The sequence below is a fragment of the Zootoca vivipara genome, chromosome 9 (assembly GCF_965207765.1).
Source record: "Zootoca vivipara chromosome 9, rZooViv2.hap1.1, whole genome shotgun sequence".
Taxonomy (NCBI): domain Eukaryota; kingdom Metazoa; phylum Chordata; class Lepidosauria; order Squamata; family Lacertidae; genus Zootoca; species Zootoca vivipara.
Genome location: NC_142592.1, coordinates 37,246,522 through 37,270,488, shown reverse-complemented (window position 1 = coordinate 37,270,488; position 23,967 = coordinate 37,246,522). Strand labels below are relative to the sequence as shown.

The following is a 23,967-nucleotide window of genomic DNA, read 5'->3' as shown; positions in this document are numbered from 1 at the left end:
TCTTTGGAAACAAGTTGTTTTGAGATTTACTGGTTCTTGGAGATCGTGTCTAATAGCAAGTTGACCTAAGCTTGGTATGAACTGGTCCTCGACCGTAATAATAAATAAAAAAATCTTTATAAATTGAGACCTAAGCTTGGCATAACTATTAGATATATGCTGCTTCCTTCACAATTAGCATTTTCAATTATCGAACATTGAAATGTTATTTGAATCAACTCTATACAGTATTTGATTGGTGTCTGTTTTTGTTTTTGTTTAATTACCTGTGCCCCTCTAACAATGGTTGTTAACTTCTTTAGGACCTGAACAAACGTTTGTCACTACCTGCAGACATCAGGATACCAGATGGATATCTTGAAAAGCTACAGATAAACAGTCCACCGTTTGATCAACCAATGAGCAGAAGATCTCGCAGAGCATCCTTGGTAAGTTGCTGCTACCTTTTCTAGTTGACAGATACTCTGGTAGCACCTGAAATGTGTTGTGGCATTTGATTGTGACTAGCAATGTTTGTGGTCTGCTGCATAGCAGTGTGGCACATCTCCTACTGTCTCTCACATCGCTTGACTTTTTTGGACTCAGTTCCAGTAGTTTCTTCTTCTTCTCTCTATACTTAGGATACAGATACCTGACCACTTAAGTGACCTCTTGTGCATCTGCCATAGTGGTCTGTGGCTTACATCACCCAAAATATGGTCAGCTCATTAACAACTGCCAGAATAAATTATATCTTTGTGTACACTTCATGTACTTATATCTTTGGTATATGTACAGGGAAGTATGTAATTACTAGACAATTATTACTAGCGTTATTTAGAATTTATTTAAAAAGAACATCATGCTGGGCTAGATGGTGGGTTGGTTGATCGTGGTAGTGGCATTTGTTTTGTAAATATCACTGTTATTATTGTCCTCCACATCATCACCATCCCTTTCCCCTGCTGGTTTGTTCATGCTTATTTTTATTTGGAATGATGATGCCAAAGCTTTGTCTGCATCATGGGTTCCTGCCAATGGTACCCAACTGTGAGCTCTTCCCCGGCACCTCACACTCAAAACGTCTCATATTATGTGTCCCTGAGGAGTCATAAATTATTAAATGCCCTAGTTATAAGTATTCTGTGATTTATAAAAACATGCCTTAAACAAGGGAAGACGCAGCACTTGCAGTCTGCCTTCTATACCATATTAAAATGAATTTCTGCTGAAAGCACTAATATCATAGCATTGAAAGAGCTGATAAAATGCAAAGCTTATTGTTTCAATGAGAGCTTAATCACTGATTAGAACTTTAAGAATACTTTTTAAAAAGTGTTTCTAGAAGAACATTGTTTTTATTCATAGAGTTTATTCATAGCAATCATGCTGGCTTTGTTTTAAACTTGGAGAAAATATTATGTATAAATACTTACTTCTGCCAATTGGAGGTAGGGTAGCTCTTGTTTACATTACAAGTTATCCCAGACATAAGGACATGGTGCCTTCTTGAAGATTGTGAATGGATCTCCATGAAGGCTTTGAAAATATTACTTGCAGTAATCCAACACAAACATTTAATCACATGAGTGAGCCATAAAAAGCCAAGAAGATCAGAAAGTTGTAGTGACTGCAGGCAAAGACTTTGGAATATTATTTTCAATTGAGATAATCAAGAGGAGCAGATTTTGGAGGAAGAGCTTCCTTTTAGTAGGGTTGCTCTGGTATAGTGTTTTCCCCCTTGGATGAGAGGAAAGTGAACAGACAGCTAAGGAAACTTGGAAGGTGACAGTAAGGCTTTCATGGGAGTAAATTAGCTGTTCTTAGCAACAGCAGAGGGAGGACACTATCCTAAACTGTAGAGGTAGAGGCAGGTTGCATATGGTGGCAGGTAGGAGAGTAGTAAGTTTATATCTGATGTTGGGTGTGTGTTGATGTTAGAAGTGTATATTTAACAGTAGTTATTGATTCACAAATAGCAACTTCCTAATTGTGTGGATTGCGAACCGCCTTGGATTTTTTTTTGGGGGGGGGTGAAATGGAAAAAGAATAGAAAATGAATAAATTTGGTTACAGCAATTTTAAAGGCCAAAGAAAAAGCTAGGGCTCTCTTAAGATCCTTCCAGCTGCAAAGAAGTGTTTTTTAGAAGGGCTGCTCTGTACCTGTCTTGGCACATTCAGATAAATCTATTTCAGTGTGCTTTATAGGATAGCTTGAATACTTTTTCCTTCCGTCTCAAGTAGTCCTTGTTTGTAGGAACCTGTTTTTCAAGCTGTAGTAGGAAAAATTGTGCCCTCTAATGAGCACAGTGTGCATTTAAAATGGACCATCTCTTACAAGACGCCTTTTCTGCACCCTCACTCCCCCTTCCACATTTAAAAGAACTTGTTGCTCCTTGTAAGCTGAGATCTGGCAGCTGTGTTTGGGTTTGTGGGCAATGCACATGCTGCCTCTTTCCTTCTGCTCAGTCCGCTGTGTTCTTCTTTTGAAATGTGCAGCAATTTTGTTTTCAAGAAACTCTGCACTCAACTTAGCCTTTCAGATACTGTATGACACAAACCTTGCTGTTAGCAGAGGGAATCAAGTGTTGTTATTTTTTTAAAAAAATAAAGTAACAATTATATGGTCTCCCTTTGAAAACATTTGCATTAAAGTCCTAGCTTAGTGGAGTAAATATTTAATCAGCTTAGCATGTACTGACAAGTGCAATGTTGTGTTTGTAGCAATGTATCATCTGGGCACACCTTTAATTCATCTGTCATTTAAGAGCAAGAGCAATCTAATGTTTTTAACCCTTCTATGTTTTAGTAATCTATTACTGTGGTCAAATATATTCCAATTTAACCATTGGCTTTTTGTCACATCCACTAGTGGGGAAGAAGGTGCAAGGATCCTCATGATCACATATCCCACCCACCCCCACCCCCAACTTCTCTCGCATGGCTGGAAGAATTTCACCAATGCTTAGTTTCCCTTAGCCTGAATGTCTGATTGTCATGTTGTTTAGACCGGGGGTTGTGGTTTCAAAACAGGGTCAGTTTCAAAACAAGGCAACTTCTAACCATGGTTTCTGAAACTGGTTTGTTAAAAGCTAACCGGAGTTTGTTATCAGTCAGGACAGAAACCTGGCATTCATGGAAAGTGTAGTTCAATTTGAGCAAAGTCTTTTTCTTGACTGTGCTGGAAGAGAACTGAGTGCACAATTCCAGGGTTTCCAGTGACTCCCTCCTTGCACACCCATGGTTTAGCGTGCCCATAGAGGCAAGGGGCGCCAGGACGCCAAGTTCTGGAGGGCGCCAGGGAAGAGGCGGAGGCTGGGTGCGGTGCCTCCTGGCATCAGCTCGCCACCCTCGCCCGCCTCACTGAAGCAACGCCGCGCCCGGAGCCTCCGCCTCTACCCCGCCGGAGGAGCCACCCTCCAGCCGCTGCCCGCCTCCTCCAGCCCTGCAGAGCTGCCAGCAGCGCCGAAAAAAGGTCGGCAACTCTGAGAAACCGGGGGGGGGCGGGGCGCTGGAGGGATCTTCGCACCACAGCACCGGATATACTCAAGACGGCCCTGAGCGTGACCTGCAAATATGTCCCGTGAGCTATATATCCAATTACACAATTTCACTCCCTTTTTTGGGGCCTTGAACAAGAGTTAAATCCAGTCCTCAATTTCCATTAGTGTAAGATGTTATGCAAGCACATGCCAGTATTGGGGAAACGGTGGTGCTTCAGTTACAGTAGTTATATGGGTGCCAATGCTGGTGCTGTCAATAAGGGAGAAATGTTGCCTAGAACGAAGAAAGGAATGTTGCGAAGTACACAGTGCCTTTTGCCCATAGAAGGTTTGCTAGTTGCTTAATAGGATGCCAAGGCCTGCTAGAAAAGACAGTTCATTGCACTAATATCTTCCTTACAGTTACTTTTCCATGAATACTTGCAGAAAAGGGTCACTGCCTATGCTTTTTCTGCTAGCCTGATGTGAGATACAAGTCAGTGAGTTGTATCTCCAATATTTAATGTAAAAAAGGGACTGAGAGCTATTGGTTGTACTGCAAGGGTGCACCTTACAAGGATGGTATCTCATGACTGTAGTAGTTCCCAATCTTAATTCCAAGTCTTCAAAGCCTCAATGTTAATTTGAGTTTTCTTTCATCTCAGAACATCCTTGAGGTGGTAGGGCGTGGGGGTGGGGTGAGGACAGAAATGAATAGTTCAATTCTTTTTTTATCTTAGCTAATAGCTACTTAACGTTCATGCAGCAGTTGCCTATGTTGTTTAAATTGGATGTTTTGACCGTGTTGGGGTCATTTAATGGGCTGTGTGTAGAGTTTTTCTTTTATTTACTTTCATTGGGGTCTACCTGTGTGGAGTTTCTTTTTTTCTGTTTACGTTTGCATTGTTAACGCTTATAGTGAAACCCTCACATTATTTTTAAAAAATGAAGTTGAAACAGCCCTTTACTGTAGGTGAATGCTCATTATGAAGCAACGCTGGTTAGGAGGAAATGTTATACATATCTAATACCATTTTGGGGGCCCAACTAAGTAGGAGAGTTAAATGAGTACGATTAGTTCTGTTAACAGACTTATAGTAGATAAGCCCTGTTGATTATAAAATAGGTTTTGTCATTAGAAGAAAAATGAAAGCTGGCTCCATTTAAATAAATAGCAAAAGATATCTGCGAACTTTAGTAGAATTTTAAATCCCCACAATTAGTAACCAGTCATGTAGGGAAAATAGCTTTGAATGTCTGTCAGCATGGTTTCATCAGCCATTTGCAGATAATTGCTGACTTTTGCTTTATGCTAGACAGCCCTTACCTCAGCTGATTAGTAGTCTGATGGCATTTGATGTGGGGACACAGCATTTCCTTGCAAAGGGTAGCAGCAACGCATTCCCTCGCTGGTTCTGCTACCCCTCACCCCGCCCCCAGTGACACTTGCTTTTTCTCCTGCTTATTCTTCCTCCTGCCAATAAAGTCTGGTAACAGATGCTGCAAATGTAGTCCCTATTTAGGGGAACATGAAGGGTAAAAAGCAAATACACAAGCAGTATGCATGCACGAACATTTCCCATCCACACAAAGTGAGAGCTTCAACCCATAGGCCAAGGTTGGTGTCTTTCTCCTCAGGGCCTCATGTCAGGGCTAAGAGGCAGGAAAGATCATACCAATGACAAACTTAGTTGGTCTCTAAGGTGCTACTGGAAGGATTTTTTTTATTTTGTTTCGACTACGGCAGACCAACACAGCTACCTACCTGTAACTAGAACTGCAACTTCATTTCACTGACATGCGTGTCTGGGATTTTGCAGCCCAGTCCCTCCCTGAGTGTCAGCCACACTGCTGCCACCATTCGCATTGTTCATATCCCACTGCAAGATTCTGCTCTAGATAATTAGTTCAGGATTGTTTTGCAGTGCCTAAGAGGGTGCGAGGAACTGATGTTGCTATTTGTCTTTCTATGTTTAGCTTCCCATCCCAACCATCCTTGCCAACTGAAGTGGGGTTGAAGTGTGGTTGGTGGGGGGCATTCAGTTGCCATGTTTATCTGGCCCCCTTTTTGCCTGATTTTTAAACAGGACCTTGTGATTGTTTTATTTCCGCAGACTTCCCCCACCACCCAAATAAGTCTCTGATAATGGTTTTTAGTTCCATATACTAAGTAATTTAAACTCTTGTTTTTTTATCAGAAAGGTCACCTGTTTTTTCCCATCCTACTCTTTCTCTGCTGCAGTAAATGGAGCACTGTAGAAACCCACATGCAACATGATCTTAAGCCTGTCACTGGGGCTCGCTCCCTAGGAAGTTGATTAGAATCATGACCTGGTTTGTGATAGGAGCATAAATAGTGAGAAACATTTAGTACCACTTTTTAAAAACAAAATTCTGTAAAACCTTCCCTAAATGCTGGTAGCTTTTTTTGTTTTTCTTAAGGACTGTACTTTGTACATACTATAGTTCCTTCCCATTTCTACTTTGTCTATACTTATGTATAAATAGATTCCCCAACAGAGACAGCAATAAAGTTTTGAGGCAACCCAACATTCTCTGTTATGTATAGCTTCGGTGCACAGGAGAAGCGATATTCAGGATTGCTGAAGATAATGTGTTGAAGTCTCTTAATAATGCACTTTTTGCAAGTACAGAAATTGCAGTTAAGAGGAGGTGTGAATGCAGGACTCTAGTCCCACTACTGGGTTGAGGGAGGAATAGCAATTACCCAGCGAAAGTTAGTTTCAGAAATGGCACTGAAAATTACCAGTTTTGCCAGGCTTTCCCTGGTGTTCAGTGGTAAAATGGAGGGGTGGTGGAAGAAACTAACTTCTTGATTTACTAGGGAAAGAGGTGCTTTTTAGCAGCGTGTTGTTCTTGGGTGAAGTACAAAACACTCATAGCTCTCACATATATCATGAAGGACATGCAACCTACATCAAGATTATTGTCTTTCTAAAATCAAGTGAGTGGAAAAGGCTTGGCCTACTGCTTGCATGTATTTTAAGCGGGAAAGTGACTGTTTACAAAAGTGTGTATGTGTGTGTGTATGCCTCTGCGTGCATATGTACTTCATGTCCTGGCCTACCAGTGGGTGAAGCAAAGCTAGTCAGCAATACTAGGCAGGGGCTTCTCTGTTGTGGCACCATGCCAATATAATTCTCTCCCCCTGGGGGTGTGGATGGCAACTGCACTTCTGGAATTCCATCACCAAGTTAAAACTTACTTAACTTTCCAAGCCTTCAGAGGAATTTTAATGTGGTAGTTCAAGGTCTTAGGTTTTTAATCTGTACTTCTAACATTTTGGGGGGCACGGGTGGTGCTGTGGTCTAAACCACAGAGCCTAGGACTTGCCGATCAGAAGGTCGGTGGTTCGAATCCCCACGACGGGGTGAGCTCCCATTGCTCGGTCCCTGCTCCTGCCAACCTAGCAGTTCAAAAGCACATCAAAGTGCAAGTAGATAAATAGGGACCGCTCCAACGGGAAGGTAAACAGCGTTTCCGTGCGCTGCTCTGGTTTGCCAGAAGCGGCTTAGTCATGCTGGCCACATGACCCAGAAGCTGATGCCGGCTCCCTCGGCCAGTAAAGTGAGATGAACGCCGCAACCCCAGAGTCGTCCACGACTGGACCTAACTGTCAGGAGTCCCTTTACCTTTTCTAACATTTTCACTATTTGACAAAAAAAAGTTTTTATTACCAACCATATATGCATGTTTTTAGATGGATGTCGGAAACCCTCCTGTGATTGCTATGTGTGATGAACGATGGTCAAACGTTTGGGAAATAAATGAATATTTGTCTGTTTGTTGTATGCATTTTGTACCTTGGTATCCATTCTCAAGAACCAAGCGTGTGTAAGAAGTAGCCCTCGGAGTCTTATATGGGAAAAGAAAAGTGTGTGGGAAGGCAGGCCACATGAGGAAAGATTTTGCAACCTGCTGCTGGCATAATCAAGAAAAACCACAGCCTCTCATCCCAGTCCAGCTAAGTAGGTCCGATAGGATAAGCAGACTTGCATGCATTGCACATATATCTTGCTGGGTTTTCTTAAAAAAATTATTTCATTAGGTCAAAGTGTGGGTAGCGTCTATATATTAATTTGAATGGGATACATCTTCTGATATACATTTCCCCATCCATGTTCTTGCATAACTAGTCATGCATTCATATCTTGCTTTGATGGGAGATGGATCAGGGCCCGTGATGACTTCTGCAGTAAATTAGCAAATCCAGTTCCAAAGGACCTGGCACAAGCTCTGTTACTGGGCTGCGAGTACTCTCCTTTCACATTGCTTCCCAGAGCACCTGTGGTAGTGTTAATATTTTGTTTTGTTTTTTAAAAAATATATATTTATTGGGTTTTATAACAGAAAAACAAAAACACATACGGTAATAACAAACCACATGGGGAACACCCCATGTGGAATACAACAAATGTACAAAATACAAACATACAAAAAGAATAACATACAAAAATGAAAAGCAACATTACAAAGAAACAAAAGTCCTGTTTATATATCTAAATCCCTGACATTGTTGACTTCCTCATGTCCCTCCTAACTGCGTTTCATTGTATAACTTACTTAACCTATTTTTACCTTTAGTTCACATTTCATAATCCATTCAAAACTTAATTAACACTTATATCTAAAACTTACTATATTAAAAAAGAGAAAAAGAAAAAAAATCCACAAATCCTTTTCTACAACCTCTATATGCTTCCAAATCTTAAACATTCTCAATATTGCAATTATTTTTCAAATAAATTTTAAATTTCTTCCAATCTTCTTCCACTGACTCTTCCCTCTGGTCACGGGAAGGTGCAGGCAGGAAGTCCACCAATGAAAGTGCAGATCCAGGCCCTAGTTTTTATCCTGGTATAGACTATCCCAACCCTGCTTTGAAATATTACTTCCTCAGTTTTGTTTTCCAATAGGTGAACAGTTCTTCATGAGTATCTCACTTATTACAGTAGTTCTAAATGAATTTGCCTTTTGCCTCCCCCCCCCCTTTTATTGCAGTCTGAAATCGGATTTGGAAAAATGGAAACTTACATAAAATTGGAAAAGCTTGGTGAGGTATGTATCCTATTCCACCCTACAACGCCCTTGTTATCAATGAATTAATGGGTCTTGTTATCAATGAATTAGTACATCAACGTTTTTTCAATGTGCAAGGTGTTTTATAATCTTGTGTTTTTTCCCTCACAAGAGTGACAGTGATAGATAGTGACTTGCTGAAATCAACAGAGTCTATGTAGGTCTACAACCAACATTATATCCACTGCCTTTCATTTATGTTTTAAAATCCTTGACTGTTCAGGATAAGCAATACGGCAGGCTGGAATACTAGTAACTGTGCCTTGTTTGTTAAATGCATGATGATTTTCCTTTGTAATAACTATGCCTAACAGCTGTCATGTTCAGCAGTGGTTATGTAGAGATGACTACTTGACAACACATGAAAGCTTGAGACAGACATGACAGTTTCAATTGAGTCATCTGATTTGTGAGGGCATCTTCAACATATAGAGATGTTATGTGGTCTGATTTTGCCTGGTTATACATCGCATGAGTTGCCCTAAGGGAACATTATATTACAAAATATAGACTTCTTACACTAATGATATTTGCACTCTTGTATTTATACCATTGGGACGCAGGTGGCACTGTGGGTTAAACCGCAGAGCCTAGGGCTTGCTGATCAGGTCAGCGGTTCGAATCCCTGCGATGGGGTGAGCTCCCGTTGCTTGGTCCCAGCTCCTGCCAACCTAGCAGTTCGAAAGCACGTCAAAGTGCAAGTAGATAATAGGTACCACTCCAAGCGGGAAGGTAAACAGCATTTCCGTGTGCTGCTCTGGTTCGCCATAAGCGGCTTTGTCATGCTGGCCACATGACCTGGAAGCTGTACGCCGGCTCCCTCGGCCAATAACGCGAGATGAGCGCCGCAACCCCAGTCGGTCACGACTGGACCTAATGGTCAGGGGTTCCTTTACCTTTACCTTTATTTGCACCATTACACCTTAATGCTGTTGTTTTAGGCCCTAGTGATTCATAGATGAGGACTATTTGATTTTGTCATCCTTTGCATTTTTTTCAAGAATTGGTTAAAACAAAATTTTTGGGTTATATCAAACTAATTCCTGCTCAGAGTAAGCTCATTGAAATTAATGTGCCAGTTACTCATATCCATTAATTTTCATCAGTCTACTCTTGAGTTGCACTAGCATTAGCTACAACCCTATGTGTTCAATCCCCCCCCCCAAAAGCATGTAAAGGAGATCTGGTACACTTGTTACACTCACAGTTGCTTGACCATGGTTAAACAATCCCATGGTTAGCCCTTGATTGGCTCTTTTCCACCTCTGTTATTCAGAGTGAAAACTATCTCTACTTGCCCTAACCATGCTTAAGTGCTTGTTTGACACAGATGTTGACCACAGTGCCAACTTAACCCCTTTTGAAACTGCATAAGCAGCTTACAGATGAGCTGAGATATAAGAAGGGAATGTATAATAAATGGAAGAAAGGAGAAATCACGAAGGAACAGCATACACGAGTAGTCAAATGTTGCAGAGAGAAGGTCAGGTGGGCCAAAGCTCAGAATGAGCTCAGGCTTGCAAGGGAGATTAAAATGATTTTTAAAAAGGTTTCTTTGACTATCTTCAAAGCAAGAGGAGGAACAAGCAAGTGGTAGGTCCTCTGCATGGACAAGATGGAGAAATGTCCAGTTATGGGCACCGCAATTTAAGAAGGATATTTACAAGCTGGAATGTGTGCAGAGGAGAGGAATCAAGATATGATCAAGGGTCTGGAGACCAAGCCTTATGAGGAATGGTTGAGGGAGCTGGGTATGTTTAGCTTGATAAAGAGGAGACTGGGAGGAGATATGATAGCCATCTTCATATTGTCAAGGGCTATCACATGGAGGATAGTGCAAGCTTGTTTTCTCCTGCTCCAAAGCCTGGGACCCAAACCAGTAGTTTTAAGTTAACAAGAAAGGAGATTCTGACTAAACATCAGGAAGGCCTTTTTGACAGAAAGAGCTTTTCTACAGTGGAACAGACTTCCATAAGAGGTGGTGGTCTCTCTTTCCCTGGAGGTTTTTAAGCAGAATGGCTGCCTGCCATTTATTATTTAGTTGAGATTCCTGCATTGCAGGGGTTGGACTAGATGACCCCCCATTGTCCCTTCCAGCTCTACAAGTCTATGATTCTATGATTTTTAAAGTAAAAATTCAAAGTTTGGCTTGCATTTTTTTCTATAGCTGGAGAAGAACTCTCAAACAATTTTTGTGAGTGTATATATTTTGTCATTTTCCTTGCTATACAGGGCACCTATGCAACTGTATATAAGGGAAGAAGTAAGCTGACTGAAAACTTGGTAGCTTTGAAAGAAATCAGATTAGAACACGAAGAGGGGGCACCGTGCACAGCCATTAGAGAAGGTAAGCAGATCTTATTTTATTTTCTTGCATTTTATATGGTTCCACCAACTGGAACTCCAGTAGTATGACTTGTGAAGAAATGCATCAAATCCTGAACCCGAGGAGAAGGCCATAGCGGAATGGCAGAACACCGTCTTTGCATGCAGAAGATCCCAGGTTCGAAACCTGCCGTCCCCAGGTAGGGGTGGGAAAGAACCCTGCCTGGAACCCTGGAGACTTACCACAAGCCAGTAGATCAAATTGAATTCATGTGACACAGAATTCTGCGCCCTGCCCGTATATTTCTTTGCCAGAAATGCATCTTGTGACATTCCCAGTAGTTATAAATTATGAAGCATGCCGTCTTTTTGCTTGCTTGCCCAAGTGTCAGACATGAGAAACAGCTTCTCTTGAGCATAACCCTGTCATAGTAAAACAGTCTGTTATCTTGGTGTGACAGCAAATCTAAACCATGCCCCCCCACCACTTGAAATATGTGGCATTTCTCATTCTATATTTTATCTCTCCTCTCCTCTCCCCCATGACTTCCATATGCCCCCTTTTTGATCATCACAAGGTAGTTCCCTGGGGCTAAGCCGCTGCTTTTCAAGCCCCTGCAGATAAAAGTGTGCCTAACCCACTCACTCAGAGAAAACTCTGGGCCTTTGGATCCTTTGATTTCACCTGGAGAACCTAATTGTATTTCTGCCCGGATCCGTAGCACATGAACTAAAATAATGGTGTGTAAAAAATTATATATCTTTCCAGACAGAGTTATTTTTTAGTGCACTATCCATTTGACACGCTAATATCTGTACACTTCAATTTTTCAATTTATTTACCACTCCTGGCTATTAATTCTGTTCTCCTTTTGCAGTGTCATTGTTAAAAGATCTAAAACATGCAAATATCGTTACGCTACATGATATTGTTCATACAGACAAATCGTTAACTCTGGTCTTTGAGTACCTGGTAAGTTGTTTTCTTTCCCAGTCATATTTCTTGTTTGAATTTGTTTAACCCTAGGGAAGTATAATAATACTGTTTCAGTATATGTGAATTGTGGGAGGCAGCGGCGTTAATTCATTCATTCCGTTACCACAATTTCTTGTATGACTTGTAGGAAGGTTGTTGGGTTGGTTTTTTTGCTACAAAACTCTTTAATTTGAGTGTAGATTCAGGTAGGTAGCCATGTTGGTCTGACGCAGTCAAAATATATATAAAAATAAAAAAATTGTCCAGTAGCACCTTAGAGACCAACTAAGTTTGTTCTTGGTATAAGCTTTTGTGTGCATGCATACTTCTTCAAATACTTAGTTGGTCTATAAGGTGCTACTGGACAATTTTTTTATATTATTTGAGTGTGTTATACTTAATGCATTTACCTTCTAAAGTTTTGTATGTACTGCAAATGTACATCTTCCTCATATTCTGTTACAGAAACAGATCTGTTTAACGTCCTAAAATAGCCCAAATGTGTCCTTTTTGAAATCCAGTTGTTTTGTGCTCTTTGTTTTCGGGATTCCAGCTGTTGTGTTGTTGTTTTTTTCACACCAAGGGGGGGGCAAGGAGCAGTGCCGTTTCAGCACTACCTTAAGCTATTTATAGTATGACTTACCTTTATTACATTGTGCTGCCACTGTTAAAAAAAGAATATACAGTACAGACAATCCACTCTCGTGTTTGGGTGCCTAATTGGCATGCTAGAAAATGCAGTTTTTCTATATTAGAGAAGTTGGGCAATTCATCATATATTTGCTATGAGGACAAGGTGGAGACCTCCTAAAACTTAGTCTCTGTGCTGCTTCAGTGTCTGTAATTACAAAGATAAACCTGACAAGACAGGGTGATTCATAGGGTCTGCAACCTGGGGCAGAAAGGGATAGACAAGGGACTATCATTAATAGGATTCAGTGGTACAGCTTTGAGATTGCTTCAGGATCCATTTTTTGTGCTTAAATTGTTCATATTTCAGTAGCAAGTAACCAGGAGTTCTTCACGCTCGTCCAGGCTTTTCTGAGTTTGACCAATTGACTTTCATCCATGCTTTTCTGCAGTGATCAGTCCTGCAAAGTATTGGTTTGTGCTAGCTCATCAGTGTCTTTCTGGAACAACTCAGTTTTGGTTTCAACTAGTTTTGGGTATACATACTTCATTCTACCCATTCAAAACTGGTCCTACTAAGCTTCAGTTGAGTAATCTACCAATTAATGGTTCCAGTTTTAATCTGACGATATTCCTGATATAGATTGGCAGGGTTGTAGCTATCTTCCCTGAGCCTTTTAGATTGTATGGCTTAGATTCTAAACTCTGAAAACCAAAAAGGCCTTTTGCAAGGAGCGTCACACTTCTCTGGATTTCAGGCAATGTGCAATGGCAGTCAGAGCTTTGAGGCACAGCATCACCCAAGGTCATAATGATGGATGAAGCTGCCTACCTTTCAGATTTGGCCCACCAGGAGTAAGGAAATACTGTAAACATTTGGTCCACCAGCCAGAATAGGCACCTCTCTCTGCTCTAAAGAAATAAACACTTTAAGAAGTAGCAATGAATAAACATAACTTTGTATCCTTATTGTAGATAACGTAAAGCCTTATTTTTGTTTTCACAGGACAAAGATTTAAAACAGTATATGGATGATTGTGGTAACATTATGAGTATGCACAATGTAAAGGTAAGTCATAGTTGCTATTTTCCAACCATTTTGCTCTTTTTCATAATTGGTGCTCCTTAATATTTATATATTTTTCAGTGTATTTGTGAGGGAGCATTCCTATTTGCGTAATCCCCCATTTAGAAAGCACGTTTAATTAGTAAACCACTGTGAAATTTGCATAGAAGCACTTTGCTTTATTGAAGAGAACCTCTTAACTGGCAAGTATTCAAGTTACATAGTTTTGCATGTAATTGCTTGCCTTTCAGAGGACCAAACATTTTACGTTTCTCAAGCAGGAGGTTATTTACTTGATGACTGATGGAGTAAATGTGGATGACCCTATAGCATGCCAGAATGACATAAAATTTGGCTATTATAAGTGTTCCAATTGATTTTATGCCCAAATTGTTATAACATTGCTGGACCCTTCCTTTCATAGATCCTTTTACTGTATTTTATTTGGTGTAGCAATCCTCCCATATTTTTTTAACCCATTTGATTTAGATCTCAAAATAATTTCCATTGGGAGGAAAAAACTGAACCTTTTAACCTTGGGTTGTGGACTGGTTTATCAAAGGGTGAAATGAGCAGCAAATAACTTTTAAAAATTGAGGCTGCTGCTAATATTTTGTAAGGGGCTTGGATTGATAACCTAAAGCCCTGCTATGGCATATGCAGTCATACCTCGGATCTCAAACGCCTTGGCTCCCAAACAAATTGGCTCGCAAACAATCGAAACCTGGAAGTGAGTGTTCCAGTTTTTGAATGATTTTTGGAAGCCAAACATCCAGCGTGGCTTCCAATTGACAGCAAGAGCTTCCTGCAGCCAATCAGAAGCCGCATTTTGGTTTCCGAACAATTTGGGAGTCGAACGGACTTCCAACTTACCCATCCAACACTCATGACTGTATGTCAGATGAAATAAAATCATTGTTTTTTAACACATGCAGGTTAACAATGAGTTGAAATAGTCTACAGGCCATATATTTGGCCCTTGCAGCTTATTCAGGACTTTTTAAAAAATCTGAATCCATTATTATTATTATTATTATTATTATGCCACTCTATATGTGCAGGTCTCAGGGTGGCTAACAGAATATAATCACAATATAAAAACACAGAATGCATAATCAAAATAAAAACAAGAACAGCCCAATTTAAAAGGGCATTGTCAGTCAACCAAAGACCTGGCTAAAAAGGAATGTTTTTGCCTGGTGCCTAAAGGTGTATATCTTCAGAATCTTTGTCTGCTAAAGAGCTACTATGCCCACCTGCTTGCATCCTTCCCTATCTCTTCCGTTTGGGGCAGGATTGTAGCATAGTGGTGAGGCATCTGCTCAGTCTGCAGAAGGTCCCAGATTCAATCTTTGGCATCTCTAGGTATTGTTAAGAGCCCACTAATGACCCCGCAGGGTTATTATGAAGGTGGTGCTGTGACTAAAACATTGAGTTCATATGTAGGAAGGCCAGTTTCAAGGCCCTGCTCTGCAGTTCCCTCTGCCTAATCTACCTTTTTCATAGGGCAGGAATGGGAGGATTAAAAAAAAATCCATGTATGCTGCCCTGAGCTCCTGGGAACAAGGGCAAGATTCAGTGACAAATAGAATATACTCAGAGTGCTCTGCGAATGATTAATAGCTGCTGTTCTGCAGCAGTCATCTTCTCAGAGCAGGATTTTTACCTTCGTCTCTTGATGCAAAAAATACCCACAGTGTGGGTGTAGATTGGGGACATGAAAACACTGATACTGAATATTCATGGAGGCAAACAAATGTAGGCTTCTGATTGGACATCTTGCTCTCCTTATCCCCAGCATTGAGGAATTAATGCAAAAGGGGGGGGGTAGCCCAATGTGGTACGGTAATGAAACCCTTAAAAGAGAGCCAAAGAGAATAACAGTTGTCCAAACCCTTTTTGAGGGAAAAAGGGTTTGCAAAGCACGAGAAAAGCACCACAACCTTTTTTTGGTTTGCTGTTGTTCAAAAACCATTTCCCAAACTGTTCCACGGCAGAATTCAGCAGTGAAATGTGTGGCAATATGCCAAGGTATTGTGTGCGCGTTTCTCAGTCAGCTGATGAATAATAATAAGCTGGAGTGTGCTTGTTTCTCGTATGAAGAAATAGCTCTATGAGGACACTTTTGTCTTTAGCCAAGAACCTGCAGCAGCAGCAGCAGCAGACACCTGCTCAGACATAGAAACACACACCGAAAAGGAAAATATGGAGGATATCAAAGGGTTGATTCAAGAGGCAAATTCAGGCGAGAGGGGAAGGAACATAAGGAAACTGGCACGGGGCTGTTGTGGTATCTAAATCGAAGTTCTCTTGATGGGGAAAGTATGACAAATGTGATTAAAGATACATTGATATGCAGAGCTGCCTTTCATTTGCTTTAGCATGTCGCTGGGTTAACCTGCAATCTCCTTTTCACTGCATTTGAAATAGAAGACTGCAGTGTAAGGGAAGGTAATTGGAGGCAGCAATGAGAGAGGAGTATTATAAAAGAATTCACTTGAGTGATAAGGATAAGCTTGCTAATAACAATTAAGGTAGCTGGTACCTGAAAACAGCTTGCAGTTATAGAAGAATTTCTCTTTGTTTTCAGTGTACATGTTGCTTTTGGAGACTGGCAGTTACGATCAGATAATCAACCATGCAGTGGTTCCTTATCAGTTTTGAAAGTTTAATTTTGAATTAAGCTCTCTCTCCCTCTCTCCTTCTCTTTCCTTTTATAGTTATTTTTATACCAGATTCTACGTGGTTTGGCATACTGTCACAGGAGAAAAGTGCTACATCGAGATCTGAAACCACAAAATCTACTAATTAATGAAAGAGGAGAATTAAAACTAGCAGACTTTGGTATGGAGTGAATGGTTTGCTTCACTGAGGGGGTGGGAAATGTTCACTCTTTAGAAAATCTCTCATATAATCACATGCAATTAATTGTGCATATGTGCTCAAATGTCCACAGTGTACTTACTCTTAAGAACATAAGAAGAACTTGCTGGATCAGGCTGTTGGCCCATTTAGTCCAGCATCCTGTCGGCCAACCAGATGCCAGTGGGAAACCCCCAAGCACCCCTAAGCTTTAGTTCAGTTGGGTTAAGCAGCTCTATCCTGTCGGTCAGTAGCACAGGGGCTGCACAATTATTGGGAGCCTCAAAAACCACCCTTTGGAAGCATTAAGCCACTCCTCAGAGCTATGATTAATTCCCTGTCCTTGGATACTGAGCAGAAAAGCACTTCCAAGCATGCGTATTTCAGCAAGTCGTGTAAATTTGGCTAACCTCACATTCAGATGCTGCTGACCTACAAATTCCATCCTCTCTGGCCGTTGGCCATGCTAGCTGGGGCTGATGGATGTTTGGACTTTAATAGCCCCTGGAGGGCCACGTGTCCCCCCCACCCTTGCTCTGATTCTTCTACTTAGTGTGTTCAGCAATATCTTCTGAACCACACAGAATGTCTGTAGAAGCACAATGCAATATAATATGGAATGCCAGGAGGCTTCAGAAGAGCTACAAGAAACTAACGTGACACTTTCTCATTGAAGGTTTGGCTAGAGCAAAATCTGTCCCTACGAAGACCTATTCCAATGAAGTTGTCACATTATGGTATAGGCCGCCTGATGTTCTCCTTGGATCATCCGAATATTCAACGCAAATTGACATGTGGTATGTCTTTCTCAATTACTAACCCATGTTTGCTTCCAGTGAAATTATACCTCCTACATGTGAATACGAAACTCAGTAATATTGCAGAGTGTCCATAAACATTTCAAAGCACTTCTTTAGTTTACAGCAGCGGTGGAGGGAGGCAGGCAAAGAATAGAAGAATATATTTTTATCCTGGGTTTAGTTGTAGCAAATTACTTAAGAAATCAACTCTGCAAAGGCTTCTCTATTTAGGAACTCTAAATGTCAGTAGTGACACTGATTGCGATCCATCAGGTGGAGAAAATTCCATGCATGCAATTTTTACCAATTGGTTCTTCTAGAATAAAGATAATGCATTACCTTATTTTATATTATCATTGTTTTGTTCTTACTGGCATGACTAGCACTATATGGGTAGGTCAAGAAAGCCAAGTTGTATTTAAGTACAACTAGACTGGAAACCAGAATGGAAACATCAGTATTTTTGAACTGTTATTTTAATTTTTTTCTGTCTGTAGGGGAGTTGGATGCATATTTTTTGAAATGGCATCTGGAAGACCTCTATTTCCCGGGTCAACTGTTGAAGACGAATTGCACTTAATTTTCAGACTTCTAGGTAAATAGATTTTGCTTAGCTTACAGTTATGGGTTTATCATGCTTTCTAAGAGGATTTCTGAAAGTGTTCTATAAAGAGAGGTGCTTTTATTTTTTTCAAATTAATCTATAATTTTATTAAATTTAGCCAAAATTTAGTTGCTTGCTTACCATCTCTTCTTTATTGCAGGGTGGGGGACTTTGGGTATAGATGCTATGTTTTATTGCTTGCATTTTGTTAGTCCATGTATGGGTGTAATTTGTTTTCTCTTTCAACTTAGGAACTCCATCACAAGAAACGTGGCCAGGCATTACTTCCAGTGATGAATTTAGGAACTACAACTTTCCCAAATACAAGCCACAGCCTTTAATCAACCATGCTCCAAGGTACTACAGTTATTTTATGTTGTGTTTGGAGACACTGGAACATGTTAACAAATCTGTGTAGGTGCATAGCATGATAATCTCAATTTAGAATCTGAAGCTAATTCAGTCGTAGTAGGTAGGTAGTAAATTTGTAAAATATCCGCCTTCTAATGAACTGGCAGTGACTAACCAGGAACGAGACCTTGGGGTCACAGTATGTAACTCAGGGAAGATGTTGACCCAGTGTGCAGCAGCTGTGAAATATGGCAAATTCCATACTAGGAATCATTAGGAAAGGAATTGAAAATTAAACTGTCGATGTCATAATGCTGTTATATAAATCCATGATGTAACCACATTTGGAATATTGTGTACAGTTTTGGTCGCCTCGCCTTAACAAGGATAGCTTGGAGTTGGAAAAGGTTCAGAAAAGGTTCAGAGGGTGGAGTGACTCCACTTTGAAGGAAGGTAGCAGCATTCATAACACTTTTTAGTTTAGATAAAAGGCAAGGTTTATATATAGGCGAGGTTTATAAAGGTTTATAAAAATGATGCATGGCATGGATAAAAGTTTTCCTGTCTATTTCATAATGCTAGAACTCCAGGAGATCCAGTGAAGCCAAATGTGGGAAGTTTCAGATAGAAGAAAGTACTTTAAAAAAACAAAACACAGCACCTAGTTAAAGCTATGGAACTTGCTTCAACAGGAGGCAGCGATGGCCACCAACTTAGATGGCTTTAAGAGATGATTGGACAAATTCATGGAAGAGAAGGCTATCAATGGCTATTACAACCATGATGGCTGCACTCTGTTTCCTCAGCTAGAGGCAGTAGTGCTTCTGAATACCTGGAGACCACAGGAGGGGAAAGGGCTCTTGTACTCAGATCCTGCTTGGGGGTTCCCCACAGGCATCTGTTGGCCACTGTAAGAGCAGGATGCTGGACTTGGCCTGATCCAGCAGGCTTTTGCTATGTTCTTATGTTCCTAAATCATAACAAATATTTTTTTGTCCCTTATGATAAAGTGGGAATGAACTCGTTTCTAGAACTTAAGCTTTATCGAATTTAAGACGAAGCACATAATGGAATGTGTTTTATGTTTCCTGGTTTTTCTCATCGTATTTGCCTTACATGAGTGTGTGGAGGCAGAGTCTAAGCACAGGCTGAAGGTAGCCTTATATAATAATGCATTTTAAAAAAATAATTCTGCCCAACATACCTTGATGGCAGCCACACTTAGCATGCGCCCATTCATTCTGCCGTTAGCTTTAGAGATAAAACAATGTACGATGGAACCTCAGGTTGCGAACGTGATCTGTGCGGGAGGCACATTCCCAACCCGCAGCGCTGCATCTGCGCATGCGTGTGACGCAATTCGGTGCTTCCGCACGTGCGCAAAGCGCGATTTAGTGCTTCTGCGTGAGTTCCGAAACCCAGAAGTAACCCGTTCTGGTACTTCCGGGTTCGGTGCATCCGTAACCTAAAAAGGCGCAACCCGTAGCGATCGCAACCCGAGGTATGACTGTACTGGATAGGCATATTGGCAGATGAGCATTGTTAGTGGAGTTGCATAATTAGAGTCCCATAGTCCTTGTTTGTGTATAAGTTGTTTGTTTTTTATTTAGCTCCACTTCTTGAGTGATTTGAAATTTGCAAAGCTCTCTCTCCACAGTAAACACATCACTTCAGTTGTTAGATTCTGCTTGAAGCAATGTTTTAGGAATGCTTAACTATTACATGCTAAACTTTGTTTTGTTTGTTTCCAGGCTTGACTCAGAAGGAATTGAACTGATAGCAAGATTTCTTCAAGTAAGCTGCTTTTCATTTTTTTTTTACTCTTTAGACATCTGTACTGAGCTTTTCAGATGAACACTGAAAATTGAGTTCAGTGGGTTACTTGATGGGTGATAAGAGTACAAAATTGATTGTGTGATCAGTTCAAACATTGACAAGAACACAGGCCAATCAAACCGAAATTTAAAGGTATTTGATTTAATTAACAAGGGTTCTTTGCCCCTTGTTGGAAACACTTTTATGCAGTGGTGGTGGCCTCCCTTCAAATTTTAGCTGCTCAGTGTTGAACCGATGTGTGGAGTCAATAATAGGCTGGAAAAGGACCAATGAACATGAAGTACTGTGTGTAGGTGTTTCATCTGACTTGGGAGTCAGGGATGCACTCCCTCTACATGACTGTTTGTTTGTTTAGCTTTGGGTACATTCAAATTTGGCTTTCTCTTTGAAAGTTTAGGTGGCTTCTCTGATGTGAAGCATCTTTGACTTGCCACTGGTGTACCAGCCGAAGCCCTTCCTAGACATAGTACTGAGGTAGTGTAGCCGTGGTTATCCACACTTTGGGAGTATCTCATTTATGTTGTGGTCTTATAACCACTTACCTGGGAGAAAAGCCCATTGACCTTCATTGGGCTTGCTTCTGCAGAAACATGTTTAGGATTGTAGTATTAGAGCTGTATTGGTGCTAAGCTTGAAGATTACTTCATTTGGTAAAAGAAATACAGCAGAAATATTGAATGGACTAAAGAGAACACAGCTATTATCTGTTTCTGAGTACCACTCAAAGAGTTTGCATTTAAATCCCTACTCAAAGCATGTGCACAAAAACTCAGCTATGATCTGGGAGGAAAAAAAAATCTTTTTGCTTTAACAGTATGAATCAAAGAAAAGGATTTCAGCAGAAGAAGCTATGAAGCATGCGTATTTTAGAAGTCTTGGAACAAGGATACATGCCCTGCCAGAAAGTAAGCAGACCACTCTGTCGTTGATGTTAGTTGGGCATTTGTTTGAGTGAGGTGACAGCTTACTTCCCTTCTTTCTGAATGTTCCTTGGATGATTGTTCCTTAAACCACTTACGCCTCTTAAGGCAGCACTGAGCCAAAAAGTTGTGTCTACTAGAGTCTGGTAGACACTTCACCCAAACTTTAGACAGAACTTTCTCTCACATATGCGATCCTTGCATCTATCAGGGTCAATAAAGCTTAGGCTCTTAGGTCTCCCTGCTCTTGTCCTGCTGCATTTGAAGGCAGCAATGGGGAAAATATTTATTATTCCTTTCTCCCTTTCATTTTTTGATTCCCTAATCTCTTCAGTGTTAGGAGCACCATTAGTAGTTCTAGCACTCCCCCCAAACTCCTTCACCCCCCCCCCCCGTATTTGCTTCTTTCTCACTCCATGTGGCAGTCATTGTGGTTTATTGCAGCTTCTGAGAACAGTGTATGTTTCTAGAAGAGAGGCTCTTAAGTGGAGGAAAAGACACTTCTTTATATTTTTTCAGGTGCGTCAATATTCACTCTGAAAGAGATTCAGCTTCAGAAAGATCCTGGCTTTCGAAACTCCACTTATCCAGAGACGGGTACGTAAGCGTCAAAGAATTGTTTTGGTTGTTTTTCAGGTCTGCGGTAGCTGGAGGGCTAGGAAACTGTAAAATCGACACCTTGTAAATGAATACTTGGAATTATTTAGATTTCTCAATCATGTGGTGTGTTTTTTAGCGTTTTGAAAGTACGGAGTTTTTGCTTACGAATTAAGCAAGGAACTATGTAGCTTGGAGATGCCTGCGCAGGTTCATTTCACGAAGAAGTGATAGGGTTGCTATAGGGATAAAGCCATACAGAAACTGCATTGCTTCTTTGCACTTCTGTTGCGATGCAAGCATTCTGACATCATGTGCTGCAATGGTTGGTAGGAGCCATAAACTTTGCTCAGATTCCTTTATACAATCCATGTTTTATGTTTCAGGGCATGGAAAGAACAGAAGGCAAAGCATGCTCTTCTAGAAGTCGGCCACACAGTTTCCAAGCCCAAGGCTGCCTTGCACCTATCGAGGACTCTGGCCTGAAGGCAGTTCCTTCCCTTGGTGGACTTGAAACCTTGTTTGTCTACACTGTCCTCCTCACAGTGCAGTCTTTTTATTTCTGACCTGCTGGTTATGTTTTTATATTTGTTGTCACAGTGTGACAAATTTTTGTACAGTCAATTTTACGGTCTCCTCTGCCATTAGAGCCAGTAGGTTACAACTGTTAATGTAACAGTAGCTGCAATTTTTGTGCAGGACTGAGAAACACAGTGCATTATTTATTGCGGAATCATTGCTGCTAAATAACTACTGTCTGTATAGTTAACAAACAATTGAACGCCTGCAGAAATTGCAGCGGCTTTATATAATATGTGAATGCATCTGTTTCTCCATGAATTATTGCTGCAGTTTTATATCTTATCTTTTCTCTTTTTTTAACTGCAATGTTTCCTGGAATGTAAACAAAGCTTTCTTGACTGTTAAATAGGTAAATTTGTCTTTTAATGCTCTTAAATTCATGGCCCTTCAACTTCTTATTTAATATTAGATGTAAAGTAACAAAACTTATTACAAAAGACCTTTTTTCAAAGCACTTAGTACAGACGTTGATCCGAAGAAGTGGGGGGGAAACAGTTCCTTTTGTTACATGCTATCAGGTTCCATGTCTATTAGTGAGGATTGGCATACAGATTGAAATTTGGTATTATTCTTGATGTTTATTGAATGACTAAAAACAAAATGATGGGAGCCGGGCGTCCCAACCCCCTACCCCATGCTTTCATGGCTGTTTTGTGTCAACATATTTTCTGGAAATCCACTGGAAAAATGCAAGTCCATACTAGAGAAGTCCATCACTTTTTAAAGCATGAGAACTTAGAGGGTTTTAAAAATCTTAGATGTTATCTGTTTTTTTTGGAGCTAGTCAACATGTTACTACTAAGCTTATGCATCTCAGTGAGTATCATAAATACCTCCTGGTGATAGTAACAGTATTTTTAAACATTTGTGTTCCCCTTTCTGGACCTATTCGTTTAGTGCATCTTCAAGAGGCTGTAAATCTTTATTAGTATATTTTGAAATGGTTATGTAAATCTTTGGCTGGTATATCATGAAAATAGTCATAGATAACTTAATTTTTTTTCCTGAAGTTCACTGTAAAACATTCAGGGGTCCTACCATTTCTGTTCAGGAAATCTTGTAGTTTATTATTGTTATTTAACAGTATTAAGTGAAAAAAATATTTTGTATGTTCCTTTAACTTTATTTGTGAATAGTGATTGTGGCATGTTTGGGGATGTTTTATTAATATTTCATGATACTAGTAAATTGAATTTGGGAACATTTTTTTTTAATTTTCTGGAAGAGATGACAAATTCATGTGTAATGGTGACTATTGGACCACTGCTGCTTTTCAGCATTTGTAAGCTGGTTTTACGTTAAAGAAGCCCTGTAGAGCTAACAAAATGCTGTTATTTCTAACTGATGGACCTGTATTAATATTGTACTTTTGAAAGTATAAATATTATATGGAAAATCCCCAATTGTGTTTGAATGTTTTATGACAAGCGTTCTACTAAATTGATTCAGTGAAGTCTGTGCGTAAACGAGTTTGTTCATGTAGATGAGATGTAGAAAGGACTTGATGTTCTGGACAGACGCCTGGCAAACATGCATTATTGCATTCTGATCCCTCCTTGAAGGAATCCTAGGTCTGGTTCGTGCCATGTTTTGTTGGATTAGAAAAGTACTGTGTCCAATCCTGGTTTGTTGGGAGCACTCAGACCAGAGCACTCAGACACCTTGGCTCAGCAAACTGTGGCTTGAAAAAACAGGAATTATTGTGTTAAGCTGGACATGCAAGTGGAGGGTGGAATGGGCAACAGTAAGCAAGGCAATGCAGGCTGCAGAAAATTTTTTAATAAACAATTGTTTATTAAACCAGGAACATGTTGTCTGATCCAGGCCATACTCTTCTGTTGTGTTCACTGTTTCTAA

The 23,967-nt window shown here is 40.4% G+C and overlaps 1 protein-coding gene across 3 annotated transcripts in view; it reads left to right on the top strand.

Annotated features, from left to right (window-relative positions):
- Window positions 1-23,508, top strand: part of CDK17 (cyclin dependent kinase 17) — a 75,932-nt gene extending 52,424 nt beyond the window's left edge. For all 3 annotated transcript variants that reach the window (XM_035126752.3, XM_060279710.2, XM_088651890.1), the window contains 13 exons: window positions 303-428; window positions 8,484-8,540; window positions 10,794-10,908; window positions 11,765-11,859; window positions 13,499-13,561; window positions 16,279-16,402; window positions 17,097-17,217; window positions 17,718-17,815; window positions 18,076-18,181; window positions 19,927-19,969; window positions 20,826-20,916; window positions 21,451-21,528; window positions 21,915-23,508. In XM_035126752.3, coding sequence (XP_034982643.1) covers window positions 303-428; window positions 8,484-8,540; window positions 10,794-10,908; window positions 11,765-11,859; window positions 13,499-13,561; window positions 16,279-16,402; window positions 17,097-17,217; window positions 17,718-17,815; window positions 18,076-18,181; window positions 19,927-19,969; window positions 20,826-20,916; window positions 21,451-21,528; window positions 21,915-21,952 — 1,155 coding nt within the window. In that variant the 3' untranslated portion in view covers window positions 21,953-23,508. The remainder of the gene's footprint in view (window positions 1-302; window positions 429-8,483; window positions 8,541-10,793; window positions 10,909-11,764; window positions 11,860-13,498; window positions 13,562-16,278; window positions 16,403-17,096; window positions 17,218-17,717; window positions 17,816-18,075; window positions 18,182-19,926; window positions 19,970-20,825; window positions 20,917-21,450; window positions 21,529-21,914) is intronic.
- The last annotated feature ends 459 nt before the right edge of the window (window positions 23,509-23,967 follow it).